Source organism: Muscardinus avellanarius, assembly GCF_963383645.1.
Source record: "Muscardinus avellanarius genome assembly, chromosome: 2".
Classification (NCBI taxonomy): domain Eukaryota; kingdom Metazoa; phylum Chordata; class Mammalia; order Rodentia; family Gliridae; genus Muscardinus; species Muscardinus avellanarius.
Window position 1 is genome coordinate 141353850 of NC_137787.1, and position 15556 is coordinate 141369405.

Genomic DNA, 15556 nt, shown 5'->3' on the forward strand with positions numbered 1-15556 from the left:
CTGTGCCTGGTTCTGGTACATTGTGTTCTTGTTTCAGGTCGAGGCCCAGATCTGAAGGCAGAGGAAGGGCTGAACAAGTTGCTGGGGAATGTGAGCGCTCCATTGAAGCTAAGGTAGTTTGCTAATTCTGAAATTAGCTGTCATTAGCTTTTATTAACAAGTGTGTTTTTTTTTTTTTTTTAAAGTTAGTGGTCAAGTTTTTCCTTGGAATCTTTGTTTGTCCCAGCAGAGATGTCGGCTTCTTTATAGGAACTGCCTGAAGCCAGAGTCATGGTGGATGTAGGGAAGTGGCCAATCTTCACCCTGCTCTCCCCTCAAGAGATCGCGTCTATCCGGAAAGCATGCGTCTTCGGCACCTCCGCCAACGAAGCCCTGTACATCACTCATAACGACGAGGTTCGGCGGGAGGGAGGGTGGGCTTCAGAGTGTGCAGTCAGGAGATGAGGAAAGCAGGGGATGAGGAAAGCCAGAGATTCAGGAAGACTGTACCTTTGATAAGGCTTCTCTGTTCTTTGATTTCTTGATTTAATATTCCTTTGCCCTGTGGTACTAACATATATTGTGAAACTTAGTGTCAGCACAGGTTGAATTTGAATTTTCCTTAGCAGCCGTTTCAGTTTCTTCCTATTGACTGCCCTGTCAGGTTGAATTTGAGTGTGTCTTCCGTTTAGAGTGGAGAATGGAGCTTTTACTATAACTTTAGGGCAAATGACCCAGACAAAACCATTTCTTTTCTAGGTCTTTGTGTTTGGACTGAACTACAATAACTGTCTAGGAACAGGAGATAACCAGAGCACGCTTGTCCCCAAGAAGCTAGAATCTTTATGTGGAAAGAAGATCAAGAGCCTGAGTTATGGGAGTGGCCCCCATGTGCTTCTCTGCACTGAAGGTAAAGGAGGAACAAATCTAGTTTTTCAGTTTGTGGGAAGTTGAAGTGTGTGTGTGTGTGTGTGTGTGTGTGTGTGTGTGTGTGTGTGTGTGTTACTACCTCCGAGCTACACCCTCAGTCCTATTTTATTTTGAAACAGGGTCTCACTAAGTTGTGGAGGCTGTCCTCAAAACTATAATCCTCCTGTCTCAGCCTTCAAGTATTAGGATTACAGGCATGCGCCACCATGCCTGACTGAGCAGTTAATTCTAAGCCAAAGGGGAGGTAGGGCTGTATCTTGGGTTGTTAATCTTGGGTTGTTTGTTAATTTCTAAGGGAAATAGATAAAAGCTGAAAGCCGGTAAAAGTTAAATGCTTCATGCCAAATCGGAAGGGCCACAGATGTCTTGTACACCGGGCAATCTTATGAGGTCTTAGGCCACGTACAGAACATTGTGGGAGATTAGAGATGGCAAAGGAAGTGAGGGTTTCCTCGATACATTTCTATAAATGCAGGTAATACTGGTTTTCCTTTTTTTGTATACATTCGGCATCTTGAATTGGACAAATCTTAGTTTATTTTCAGGTATTCACAAGGGTACCATGTTGAAAGCATGGGAGATGTGGAGGCCTTTTTTCTGTGTCCCCAAGATCGCTGATGGAGAGGGGACATTTTCCTTTGGTAGTTAACCTGCACTGTGAGCAGTGGGCTCTTTGAGAGCTTGGCAGAGGCCCTCAGGCCCTAGATGCTCTAGGGTGGCTTTGAGGAGAAGGATTGCATCCCTGCCCTTCTGTATCTAGACAGGGGTTCCTGGCTTCCTTGGACGCTGCTGTTGGCCTTGGTATCCAGCTGTCTGATGGCCAGCCTCTCACCCAAGTCCACTCCCCACTCCCTGCGTCTTTCTCAGGCTGTGGAAGCATGGTCCAGCTGATCGTCGTGAGGGAGTCTGACTAGTGTTGAGCATCACAAGGTGGTTTTCTCACTTCTGCTCTGTGTGCTGAAGCTTTCTGGCTTCGCTTTGGTGATTTCAAAGTTACTGCTTTACCAGCTGGTTCAGTGCCATCCGGTGTGACTTAAACATTGCAGGTTTTCCAAACACATTTCAATTTTAACTAGACCTTAGTATCTGATGTAAATGTTGAGGCACATTTTTATAGAGCACATACTAAAACATATATTCAAATTTTGGGTTTTTTACAAAGTGATAATCTTAGGAAACTAATTTTACATTTAGAATTATTTTCAGCTGGGCGTGGTGGCGCACGCTTGTAATCCCCGCGCTTGGGAGGCAGAAACAGGAGGATCACGCAGGTTCGAAGCTAGCCCCGCGCGCTGGCTTAGGAGACCCTGTTTCCAAATAAAAATGCAAAAATAGGTCTGGGAGTGTAGCCCGGAGGTAGAAGGGCTTCCAGGAACCCCAGTACCACCAAAAAAAAAAAAAAAAAAAAGAATTATTTTCAGAGTCCATATTGTACAGTTTTAAGTATCTTTTTTTTTTGTGTGGGTCTGGGAATGGAACCCAGGGGCATTTGACCTTCAAGCTACACCCCCTGTCCTATATTTTATTCTTTATTTTGAAACAGGGTCTCACTGAGTTGCAAAAGTCCTAAGTAGCATCTGAGGCTGTCCGCGAATGGCAATTCTCGAGTCTCAGCCTCCCAAATGCTAGGATTACAAGCATGTGCCACCATGCCCGGCTGAAATATTTTATCTTAGAGATACAAATTATAAACATTTTTTCCAGTGGTTTATTTTTTCTTTGTTCACAGTGGTATTTTCCAAATAAAAACATCCCCCTTCCCCAGTGTAACTAGACTTAATTTTTTTTTAGTAGGAAAGTTTCTCGACTCCCAGGTTATGGAAGAATTCACTGATTTGATTCCTATATAGTTTTATTTTTATATTTTATTGTTTTTTGTTTTGTTTTTGTGTTTTGGGGTTTTTTTTTTGGTGGTACTGGGGTTTTTGGAAACCCTACCTCCGGGCTACACTCCCAGGCCTATTTATACCGATTTATACCTTTTTATTTGGAGATAGGTTCTCTTAAGCCAGCATGGCTGGCTTGGAACCTGCGCGATCCTCCTGTCTCCACCTCCCAAGCATGGGGATTACAAGTGTGCACCACCACGCCCGGCTTATTTTTACATTTTAAATTTGTTTTAATGATTTTAAATTCGTTGCCATGATAAAGTATGAAGAATTATCTAAATTTTCAATATGATTATCCAGTTACCTCAATTAGCTTGTAAAAATTTTACTTTTTCCCCAACAAATACAGCTTTTATTGCACCAAAGGCAATTGGTCTGTTTCTAGATTTTGAATTGATTAGTCTGTGTGTTCACATCCTAATATTAATCTTAGTTTAAAAACTTTATAGGTCTTTTTTTTTTTTTAAGAGGTACTGGGGATGGAACCCAGGGGCTTTCTACCTCTGGGCTATACTCCCAGACCTATTTTTTATATTTGATTTGGAGACAGGGTCTCACTAAGTTGCTGAGAGCCTCACTAAATAGCTGAGGCTGGCTTCGAACCTGTGGGATCCTCCTGTCTCAGCCTCCCAAGCGCGGGGATTACAAGCGTGCGCCACCATGCCCGGCTATAGGTCTTTCTTTTTTGGTACTAGGGGATAGAGCCAGGGGCATTCTACCTCTGAGCTACACCCTCTGTCTTTTCTTATTATTTTCAAACAGGATCTTGCTAAGGTGCTGAAGTTCTTGCTAAGTTTCTGAGAATGGCCTGGAATCTGCAATTTTCTTGTCTCAGCCTCCCAAGTACTGGGATTATAGATATGCACCACCACTCTTGGACTTATAAGTCTTAATAACGGGTAGTCAGCTGTTTTCTTTTTCATAGGGCTTTTCTAGCTTCAGAAAATAACTTGAGGGATTTTATTGTTATTGTTTTCAGTTTATACATTTATATAGGAAAAACTGGCATCTTTATGATACTGAGATTGCCTAAATACAAGGTATGTGTTCTCCTTATTTCAGAAGATAAAACACGTGCTGTCCCTTTAACATAGTATTGTGGATTATTAGGGTCTGTCTTCATCCTCTTCCTTCTTAGGATGAAATTCTCCATTTGTGGTTCTGTAGTCACTTCTGTGGTAGGAAGCACCTTTCACAAGACACGTCAGAGGTTCTTTAGGTCGGCTTGGTACCTGCAGGAGGACTCAAAAGAGTGTGTGGCGTGTGACATTATAAATGCACACCTACAGCCGGGCGTGGTGGCACCTGCTTGTAATCCCAGTACTTGGGAGACTGAAACAGGAGGATTTCAGGCTTTCAGCCAGCCTCAGCTACTTAGTGAGGCTCTCCACAACTTAGACTCTATTTCTTTTTTTTTTTTTTTTTTTGGTGGTACTGGGGTTTCTGGAAGCCCTTCTACCTCCCGGCTACACTCCTAGACCTATTTTATATTTCTTTTATTTGGAAACAGGGTCTCTTAAGCCAGCGAGGCTGGCTCCGAACCAGCGCGAACCTCCTGTCTCCACCTCCCAAGCGCGGGGATTACAAGCGTGCGCCACAACGCCCGGCTTTAGACTCTATTTCAAAAAATAAAGAATAAAAACTAGGCGAGGCGTGATGGTGTACATTTGTAATCCCAGCATTCGGGAGGCTGAGGCTGGAGGATCGCGGGTTGCAGACGGCCTCAGCTAACTTAGTGAGGCCTTCTGCAACTTCGTGAGATCATGTTTCAAAATAAAGAATAAAAAATAGGGCAGAGGGTGTGGCTTGGAGGTTGAATGCCCCTGGGTTCCATCCCCAGACCCATTACAAAAAAAAGGAAGAAAACTAGGGCTGGGGTATAGCTCAGAGGTAGAATGCCCCTGGGTTCCATCCCCAGTACTGCAATAAATTAAACAAATAATAAATAGATATCTACAGCCTGTTGGGGTACATACCGCTCCTCTGGTTGCTTGGTACCATAATCAGTCAGCCAGCAGTTTAACCATAACTCCGGATTTCTGCTGCTCTTCTTAGAAATCATTGTCACGAGGTCTAGGTTGTCCTTAAGAGAGCCATATTTTATTTTACATGGTAAAGATTGGCAGAACATAAAACCTAGAAGATTGACTTGATATTCAGGTAAATTGTGGGAAGAAATGCACAAAATGGTGCTATGTCAAGAAATGACACAAAACTAAAAAGTTACCTCTATCAGAATCCCAAAAAAGTCCAAAAAAATACCCCCCAAAATAGTTGGATATGGTGGCACACCCCTATAATCCTAGTACTTGGGAGGATGAAACAGGTTTCTGGTCAGCTTCACGATCTTAAAAACAAAACAACGATAACAAAAATATTACTGGGTATGATGGTACATGCCTATAATCCTAGTAGTTGAGAGGCTGAGACAGGAGGATCACAGATTTGAGGATAGCCTGAGCAATTTAGGCTCTCTAAAACTTATAGCCTAGCTGAGCATGGTGGCACACACTTGTAATCCCATTATGTGGGAGGCTGAGACCAGAGGATCACGGTTCACAGACAGCCTCAGCTACTTAGTGAGGCCCTCCAAAACTCAGTGAGACCCTGTTTCAAAATAAAGAATAAAAAATTGGGCGGGGGTTGTAACTCAGAGGTCAAATGCCTCTGGGTTCCATCCCCAGACCCACAAAAAAATAAAAAAGAAATAAAAAATAAAATAAGGAATAAAAAATAGGGCTGGGGTTATAGCTTGCAGGCAAAATGTCCCTGGGTTCAATTCCCAGTACTTCAAAAACAAAAACAAAAACAAAACAAAACACCAGAAAAAAAAAAAACCTTATGCCTTGTTTCCAAAAAAAAATTAAGTAGGATTGGGGGTATAGCTCAGAGGTAGAAAGTTCCTAGGTTTAACCATCTGTCTGTCTCTGTCTGTCTGTCTGTCTGTCTGTCTGTCTCTCTCTCTCACACACACACACACACACACACACACACACACACACACACACTGATGCAGAAGAGCTTCTTGATGGGTAGGATTGGGGGGGTATAGCTCAGAGGTAGAACATTCCGAGGTTCAATCCTCTGTCTGTCTGTCTGTCTGTCTGTCTCTCTCTCTCTCACACACGCACGCGCACACACACACGGATGCAGAGGAGCTTCTTTTGGGTGTCACCTCCCACTGAAGTTCTGGGTGGCACTGGGAGGGTGCTGTGTGTGGAGCTCTGTGCCCCTCCCCATCCCTCGCCTTCTGTTCCTGGCTGTGTCCTTTATAATAAACCCTTACTTTCTGAGGCCACAGCAGTGCCTCTTGGGGACGCCAGCTCCCAACCATTGAAACATCCTCATCCTCAACTCTTTTTTTTTTTGTACTGGGGCTAGAACCCAGGGGCATTCTACCTCTGAGCTGCACCTCCAGGCTTATTTATTATTTTGAAGCAGAGTCTCACTAAGTTGCTGAGACTGGACACAAACCTGTGCTCTTTCCTGTCTCAAGAGTCTCCCAAGTACTGGGATTACAGGCCTGCGCCACCATGCCCAGCTCATCCTCAGCTTTTGAACTTTCCTGAATCACACACATCATAAAGCAAAGAGAAGCTGTCTTCAATGTCCTCTGCCCAAATTTCTGACAGAGAATACACGAACATAATCGTAATAAAATGGTTGCTGTATAACTCCTCTAAAATAAAGACCAGACAGATTTCATGTTGCTTAGTCTGCTTGCAAGGAGATCTGTGCCTGCTTGTCTCGTAAGCCCCATGCTTCTTTCTTCTGCCCGTCGTGATGAGGAGCAGACCCTTCCTCCAAGTGTCCCTGAGCCTTGGTGTTTGGCAAATGGTGGTCAACTTTGGTAGAGCTTTCCTGAGAGGCCTAACTTTTGCTTGGTACCTGGCACAGAAACTATTGTCATGAATAAAAGTGTTTAAAAAGCTCAGTTTTTATATACAGAAGCCATGACAACATCTGACTGTAAAGCCCATCTTCTGTTTTAGTACCAAGTCCTTTCTTTAAAGATCTTGCTTCTAACTGGGCGTGGTGGCGCACGCTTGTAATCCCAGTCCTTGGGAGGCTGAGGCAGGAGGATCTCAGTTCACGGCCAGCCTCAGCTACTTGGTGAGGCCCTTTGCAACTCAGTGAGACCCTGTTTCAAAATAAAGAATAAAAAATAGGGCTGGGGGTGTAGCTCAGAGGTAGAATGCCCCCTGGGTTCCATCCCTAGTACTGCAAAAAAAAAAAAATCTTGCTTCTGTCTGTCCCATTCTCTCTCCTTCCTCCTCCTTCCCTCTCAGTGACAACTTTATAGAGAAAGGGGAGGCTGGAGAATGAGGCGAAGGTTGGGCAAGGCAGCTGCAGGCTTCCTTTCAGAGCTAATTTGTGCTGTGTGTGCAGATGGATCGGTCTACACCTGGGGCCACAACGGCTACAGCCAGCTGGGGAACGGCACGACCAGCCAAGGCATCGCTCCCATCGACATCTGCACCAGCCTCTTGGTCAGGCAGGTGGTGGAAGTGGCCTGTGGCTCACATCATTCCTTGGCACTGGCAGCTGATGGAGAGGTAAGTGTGCTGCTGTTTTTCTTTTTTAAATTGTGGTGAGCCGGGTGTGGTGGCACACACTAGTAATCTCAGTACTTGGGAGGCTGAGACAGGATTTCAGGTTCGAGGACAGCCTGGCAAGTAGTGAGACTTTCATCAACCTAGTGAGACCCTGTTTCCAAATAAAATATAAATAGGGCTGGGGGGTATAGCTCGGAGGTACAATGCCCCTGAGTTCAATCTCTCATGTCACAGCATAAAATATAAAATATCTTAAAATATACATAATATAAAATGTACCGTCTCTGTATGTGCTTGCGTGTGTGTGTGTGTGTGCTTGTTTGTTTTGTTTTGTTTTTTGCTGTCATCTAGCCCGGGGCCTTGCACTTGCTGGGCAACTGCTACACCACTGAGTAACAGTCACATCTTGACCTCTTGTTTCTTTTCTTTTTTGGTACTGGGGATCGAACCCAGAGGCATTCTACCTCTAAGCCCTCTTTATTTTGGCATTCTGCCCCCCAGCCCTTTTTATTTTGAAACAAGGTCTTGCTAAGTTGCTGAGGTTGGCCTCAAACCAGGGATCCCCATCTCCACCTCCCAGATACTGGGATTAGACAGGTGTCACCATGTCAGACTCATCTTAACCATTTTTAAGTGTATAGTTCAGTGTCATTAAGTACCTTCACGTTGTGAGTGCAGCCATCACCACCACCTACAGACAGAACTCTTTCTACCTCGCCAAACTGAAACTCTAAGTTTATTAAATGTTAACTCCCCATTCTCTCTCCCCACCAGCCCCTGGCAACTGCTCTCATTCTTTGTTCCTATAACTCTAACTATTCCTGGCACCTCATAAGTATTTGTCATTCAATCACTAGCTTATTTCACTCAGCAGAGTGTCTTCAAGGTGACAGGATTTTCTTCCTTCTTAAGTCTGAATAATCATTTTATGTATATACCACATCTTGTTTATCTGTTCATCTGTTGATGGGTACTTGGATAACTTCCACTTTTCTGTTGTGAAAGTCCCCTGCTCTTATTTTTATTTTTGTGTTACTAGGGACTGAAACCAGGGGTGCTCTACCACTGAACCACGTCCCTAGCTCTCCACCCTGTTTTTTGCGGTACTGGAGATGGAACCCAGGGGTATTCTACCTCTGAGGTACACCCCCAACACTATTTTTTATTTTTTATTTTATTTATTATTATTATTATTATTATTATTATTATTATTATTATTTGGTGGTACTAGGGTTCCTGGAAGCCCCTTCTACCTCTGGGCTACACTCCCAGACCTATTTTTTATACTTTATTTGGAAACAGGGTCTCCTAAGCCAGCGTGTGGCTGGCTTCGAACCTGCGCGATCCTCCTGTCTCCGCCTCCCAAACGCGGGGATTACAAGCATGTGCCACCACGCCCGGCCTATTTTTTATTTTTTATATTGAAACAGGGTATCACTGAGTTGCAAAGTACCTCAGTAACCGGGATCCTGTCTCAGCCTCCCAAATGCTGTGATTACAAGTGTGTGCCACCATGCCAGGCTTCTAGACCCTTTTTTTTTTTTTTTAAGTTTTGAGTCAAGGTCTTCAAGTTCAAGGCTGGCCTTGAACTTGAGATCCTCCTGTGTCAGCCTCCCTGAGTAGTTGGGATTGCAAGCATGTACCATCCTTCCTGGCTAATTCTCCTGCTTTAAAAAAAAAAATGACCGTATTTGTATTTGACATAGTTTGTAGCTGAAAGCATTGTGGGAGCATACTCTTTTTTCAACATAACCTGTATTGTGTAATCAGATACCCTCGTGATAGTATAATTCAATCTTAAGGCAGTTGAGTCTTATACTCTCTGCTCAGACTAAAAACCAAGTGTGTATACTGGTGTTCTGTACTTTCTTTAATCCCTTAAGGTATATTTTGTTTTTCAGTATTTGTAATGATTTGGGAGAAGATAACTTTCCTAGCATTCTATTAGAGACGGTACCACTTGTTGAACCACACGTTCCATGCTTATCTTAAAGCTACGCATCCTGCTTCTCATCTCTTGTACCGTTATTTTCCTTTCTGTTGCTGTTGCTCAGGTCTTTGCCTGGTGTCTTGCTTAGAGTATTACCATCATCTCTTCTGTTGCATAACATTTCAAATGATCTTCCCATCCAGTCTTACATCCCTATGACATCCCCCCCCCCCGCCAGTACTGGAGATGGAACCCAGGGGCATTATACCTCTGAGCTATACCCCTAGCCCTATTATTTTAGTCTTTTTATTTCTGAAGCAGAATCTCACTGAGTTGTGAAGGGCCTTGCTAAGTAGCTGAGGCTGTCCACTAACTGTGATCCTCTGGTCTCCACCTCTTGGATGCTGGGATTACAAGTGTGCGCTACCATGCCCGGCTCCCTATGACTTTTAAAGCAGAAAGTAGGTCATGTCATCCCCCTGTTTAAAGTTCCTCAGTGTTGCTACAGTGATCTTACCAAGTGGGCCAGGTTGTGGATGAAAAGACATAAAAGCTCAGAGAGACCAAGATTTCAGGATATACCCGGTACAGCACACAGGCCCGGTACCCAGAATCAGTCCATTGCTTCCTGGTTCATCTCTTGCTTAGGGAAGGTAGTAGCATTTTAAGGGAACTTAGAATATTTGAGACATGCCTGAAGAGTTATTATTGAAATTAGGTCTTGCTCATTTGGGGGATTGACCCAGGGAGGGGACCTCTCTGAGCTGCACGTCAGCCCTTTTTTATTTATTATTTTGAAACAGGGTCTTATTAAGTTGCTGAGAGCCTTGCTAAGTTGCTGCGGCTAGCCTCAAACATGTGATTTTTTTTCTCATCCTCCCAGGTACTAGGATTATAGATATGTGCCACCATGCTGGATTCTTGCTTCATTTTATTTCCATTTTAAAAATTTTATTTAGCTGGGTGTAGTGGCGCATGCTTATAATCCCAGCACTTGGGAGGCTGAGACAGGAGGATCACACCGGTTCAAAGCCAGCCTCAGCTACTTAGGCTCTCAACAACTTAGTGAGACCCTGTTACCAAATAAAGTATAAAATAGGTCTGGGAGTATAGCCTGGAGGTAGAAAAGCCCCTGGGTTCTACCTCCAATACCACACAAAAAAGAAAAATTATTTATTTGTGATACTTGAGATTGAACCCAGGGGCATTATACCTCTAAGCTATACCCAGAGATCGAACCCAGTGTCATTGTACCTCTGAGCTATCCCCCCTCCAGGCCTTTATTTTGATTTTTTGAAACAGGACCTAAGTTACTGAGGAAGACTGTGAACCTGTGACCCTCTTGTCTCAGCCTCCCAAATACTGGATTATAGTTGTACACCACCATGCCCAGCTTTTTATATTTTGGGACAGGTTCTTACTAGATTGCTGAGAGTTCTGCTACTGTTGAGGCTGGTCTTGAACCTGTGATCTTCCTGTCTCAGTCTCCCAAGTACTGGGATTACAAGAATGTGCCACCATGCTCGGCTCCTGCTTTAAGCATATGTTACTTTGCTTAATTGTGCTAAAATTTGTTGTTAAACTTGGTATATCTGTGAATATACGTTGGCTATCTACTCAGCACTTGGGAGCATTTCTATCTATAAGGGGAACAATGTCATATACGCATGGTGTTCTTGAGTCGTCTAGGAAGGCTGTATGAGGTCCATAATTGTGGGTTTGTAAGACAGGGAAATGATTTCCATGATAAACAATATTTCCCAAAGAATTTAAAAGAATTTTTACATCATTGATACTTGTGTGACATACACCTCATTTTCTGTTATAAAATGTATATAAGTCAGGCATAGTGGTGCGTACCTGTAATTCTAGTACTTTGGAGGCTGAGACAGGATTGCAGATTTGAGGCCAGCCTCAGAAACCTAGTGAGATCCAGTTTTGAAACAAAACAGAAATGGCTGAGGGTATAGCTCAGAGGTAAAATATCCCCAGGTTTAATCCCCAGTAAAGTACATAAAACACACAACACACACTCCCCCACTCCATTCACTCACAAACTTTTTCCCTTCTCTTGTAGGTTTTTGCTTGGGGCTATAACAACTGTGGCCAGGTGGGATCAGGATCTACAGCCAATCAACCAACTCCCCGAAAGGTGACCCACTGTTTACATATTAAGAAGGTGGTGGGCATCGCCTGTGGTCAGACCTCGTCCATGGCTGTTCTGGACAATGGTGAGGTGAGCTGTGTGTGCGCTCTCCCTCCCCCTCCCTTCGGGCAGAGCAGGCTTTGTGTAGGTAGTCCCCCAGACAGCTGGCTGATCACTGAGGACCAGAGGATGCTTGCCTCTCAGAGTGACTTCTTTAGATCTTAAGCTGTATCTCCAAGTAATGATTCTGGTGTGTCCAAATTTTATTTTTTGCAAGATCAATATACTCTAATGATTATAAGTATTTGTGGTTTAATGTATTGGAGTAAAGAATTTGAAGCTGGGTGTGGTGGCGCTCGCTTGTAATCCCAGCATTCGGGAGGCTGAGACCGGAGGATCACGGTTTGCAGACAGCCTCAGCTACTTATGTGAGGCCCTTCTTAACTTAGTGAGACCTTGTCTCAAAATAAAGAATAAAAAAATAGGGCAGGGGCATTGTAGTTTGGAGGTCGAATGCTTCTAGGTTCCATCCCAGACCTGCCAAAAAAAGAAAAAAAACATTTATACCACCTTTCTCTGCCAGTGGAAGAGTCAGCTTGTGCATTCCTTAGTCAGCTGACCAGGCCTGTGTAGGACTGCCTCCTCCATCTTGGATGTGTGATCACAGGAGGAAGCGACTTGCTAAAGCAGAGTTTTTTTGTCAGCCAAGCATGGTGGCGCATGCTTATGATCCCAGTACCTGGGAGGCAGAGAGGAGGATCAGGATCACAGGTTTGTGAGGCCCTCTGCAACTTAGACCCTGTTTCCAAATAAAAAAAATAAAATAGGGCTGGAGGTGTAGCTTGGAGGTAGAATGATGCTGGATACCATCCCCAGTACCACCCCCCCCCCCAATTGTCTTGTTAGCTACTACCTGCTGCCATGGTCACCTTTGAGCTGATGATTCTTTTCTTTTCTTTTCTTTTCCTTCCTTCCTTTCTTTCTTTCTTTCTTTCTTTCTTTCTTTCTTTCTTTCTTTCTTTCTTTCTTCTTTTTTTGTGGTACTGGGGTTCCTGGAAGCCTTTCTACCTCCGGGCTGCACTCCCATACCTATTTTATAATTTTATTATTTGGAAACAGGGTGTCAAGCCAGCATGGCTGGCTTCGAACCTGCGCGATCCTCCTGTCTCTGCCTCTCAAGCGCGGGGATTACACCGTGCGCCACCAGGCCCGGCCTGATGATTATTTCTATGAAATCATTTCTGGTTGCAACTTTTATTTGAATGGACCACTTACCATTTAGGCATTTCTTTTCTTCCTTTTTTTCTTTCTTTTCTTTTCTATTTTTTTTACAGTACTGGGCATGGGACCCAGGAACATTCTACCTCTGAGCTTATACCCCCCTCCCCAATTTTTTATTCTTTATTTTGAAACAGAGTCTGAGTTGCAAAGGACCTCATTAAGTAGCTGAGGCTGTCTGTGAACCACAATCCTTCTGTCTCAGCCTCCCGAATGCTGGGATTATAAGTGTCTGCCACCACACCTGGCTCATCTAGTAATTTCTTAGTGCATGAAAATTATACAAAGAGACCTCTGCAGACATAGACATAGCATCATGCGTTGGCATCCTAGGGTGCTTTAGAATTTACTGAATGCTCACCTGGGTTGACTCAGTTTTTACTCAGTAATGATTCCATCCTGGATGGTTTCAGAATTCTTGGGAATACCCTCTATACCAGCATTCTTTACTCCATTATTTTTTTTAAATAAGTTTAATTTTAAAATTAACTATTATGTGATTCTCATTCTCCCTCTCCCTCCCTCTCCCTCCCCTCTCTCCCTCTCTTTCTCCCTCTTTTCTCCCTCTCTTTCTGGATTGAACTCAGGGGCATTCTCTACCCCTAGCCCTTTTTATTTTTTGATTTTGAAACAGTCTTACTAGGTTGCTGAGACTAAGACAGTCTTCCTATTTTAGCCTCTCAAGTACTGGGATTACCGGCATATACCACTGTGCCTAGCTTTGTGCTTATTTTAGCAATGGAAGACAAAACATAAAGTAAAAATTGAATTCCTTTTGCCATTTTATTTTCAGGGCACGAGATTAGACCCAGGTGTGTTCTACCACTGAACTATATCCCCAGTCCTTTTTTTTATTTTAAGACAGGGCTTCACTAAGTTGTCAAGACTGGCCTCAAACTTGGGATCCTCCTACTTCCCATAGCCTTCCCAGTAGCTGAGATTACAAGCGTGTACCAAAACATCCAGCCCATTTGCTAGTCTTATCAATATTTTGATGTATATCCTTTTGGACTTTTCTCTATAAACAAATATGGATGAATGGGTATAATTACCTCTTTGGAAACAGTGGGATAATCTTGCATCTCTACTTTGCTAAGGTACAACTTGTCCTGCTCCCCTGCTGTGCAGCCTGTACCACATCTCAGCCAACTGTGCACTGTTGTCACACAGAAATGTAGGAAAGGAAATGGATCAAAGAACAAGGCTATGTGCATGTATGAATGTGTCCCTATGGATCTCATTATCCTGTATAATTGTAGAGCACCAATGAGAAAAAGGAAAAAATATTGCTAGCTGTTGCCAAGTTTTTCACCTGGAGAGGGTGCCTGGTGCTCTTCTGCCTGGGGATGGAAGTGCCTTTAACCCTTCCTTGCCGGGATGTGAAGTCTGTGTCCTGTTCACCACAGAGCCCCAGTTCCCTTCTGTCTGCATTGCAGTGGAGCTTGGCGCCATAGTCCTAGATTTCTCATTTGAGCTGTACCTTTTTTTTGGTCTGTTCCTGGTTAGTACTTTTCCTGTCTCCCGCAGAGGATATTCTAAGCCTGCAACCCCCTGTGAAACCTGTGCCCGCCCTGTTACTTTCAGCAGACGGCCCTGTCTCTCCAGACATCTGAGGGACCACCTTCTTTCCCGTCTGTCCCTCTCTTGGTCCCTTGTCACTTATTAGCCTAGAGCTTCACCAGAGCTCACTTGTTTGGTTATGGGAAACAGAATTCCCACTGCCAGTCCTCTGTTCCATCACCCTGCTTGCTATGGCTGGTGCGATCTTTCAGAATGCAAACAAATCTGTTTTGATATGTTTCAGTGGAAAACTTATAGCTGTGGTCCCCATCCCCAGGTGTCCTTTTTGCTACCTTAGTGCCTGGCCCTTTCCTTCTGGTCTTTTCTCCTTTTTGTCCGAGGTACATGCAGCCAGGAGCACCTGCTTGTGCTGTCTCAAGGCCGCTCCATGCCTGCTGTCTGGAATGCCTTTGCCCCACTCCTCCTCTGTTCTCCATGTTCTGAAAAGGCTTCCCTAAACTTTCTTCCAGGAGCTAAATTTTCTCCTGTTTCTTTGATTTTCTCTATTGTAGCTCTTGTTGCCTGTCTACAAAAAATTTTACTTGTGTCCAGCTCCCATGTTAAACTGTGAGCTGTCTTGGATTGCTAGTGCTTTTCAGTGTTCTGACCCACAGTAAGTGCTTGGTGATGGTTAGCCACCCTCAGTGTCCTCATCTGTGGCAGGAACCGCGTGACCTGTTCATGGCTTTCGAACGAGTAAGTCGTGAGTGGAAACTGATGCCAGATCCTGTCATTCCCCACCCCGAAATGTCTCCTATTTGGAAATCGGTTGTAGGGCCACACAGGGTAGGATGGGGGCCGGAGTGTGACTGGTGAAGGTGGACTGGATTCGCCTCTCCTCACTGGCGTCTTCAGAGTCGGTTCTCTCCTCTGCTCACAGGTGTATGGCTGGGGTTACAATGGCAACGGCCAGCTGGGCTTGGGAAACAACGGCAACCAGCTGACCCCCGTGAGAGTGGCGGCCCTCCACAGCGTGTGTGTGAACCAGGTGCGTGCTGGCCGCTTGCTGCCTGTCCATTCATCCTTCCTGCTCTGACTTGGAGAAATAGTGGAGGCTTATTTCTTTATCAGTTTGTCCCTTTTCTGTGCTGCATTTTAATAGCATATCATCCTTTTATCATCCCGGAAGTTTCCTGCGCCACAGTTAATACTGTCTTCCCTCAGTTCCCAGGAAGAGAAGGAAGTGTCTGGTGCTGGCACATTTGTCTCTACAATTTAAACTGGAGAAATCCAGTACCCTTAACTTTTAGGCTTTTTTTTTTAAGTGCTTTTTAATGCTGTAGCAAAT

The 15556-nt window shown here is 44.2% G+C and overlaps 1 protein-coding gene across 1 annotated transcript in view; it reads left to right on the plus strand.

Annotated features, from left to right (window-relative positions):
• Window positions 1-270: 270 nt before the first annotated feature.
• RCBTB1 (RCC1 and BTB domain containing protein 1) overlaps window positions 271-15556 on the plus strand; it is a gene marked incomplete at both ends in the record, with an annotated part of 29844 nt that continues 14558 nt past the window's right edge. The window contains 5 exons of the mRNA XM_080689612.1: window positions 271-396; window positions 739-889; window positions 7188-7354; window positions 11362-11520; window positions 15149-15256. Of these exons, the coding sequence (XP_080545738.1) occupies window positions 271-396; window positions 739-889; window positions 7188-7354; window positions 11362-11520; window positions 15149-15256 (711 nt within the window). The remainder of the gene's footprint in view (window positions 397-738; window positions 890-7187; window positions 7355-11361; window positions 11521-15148; window positions 15257-15556) is intronic.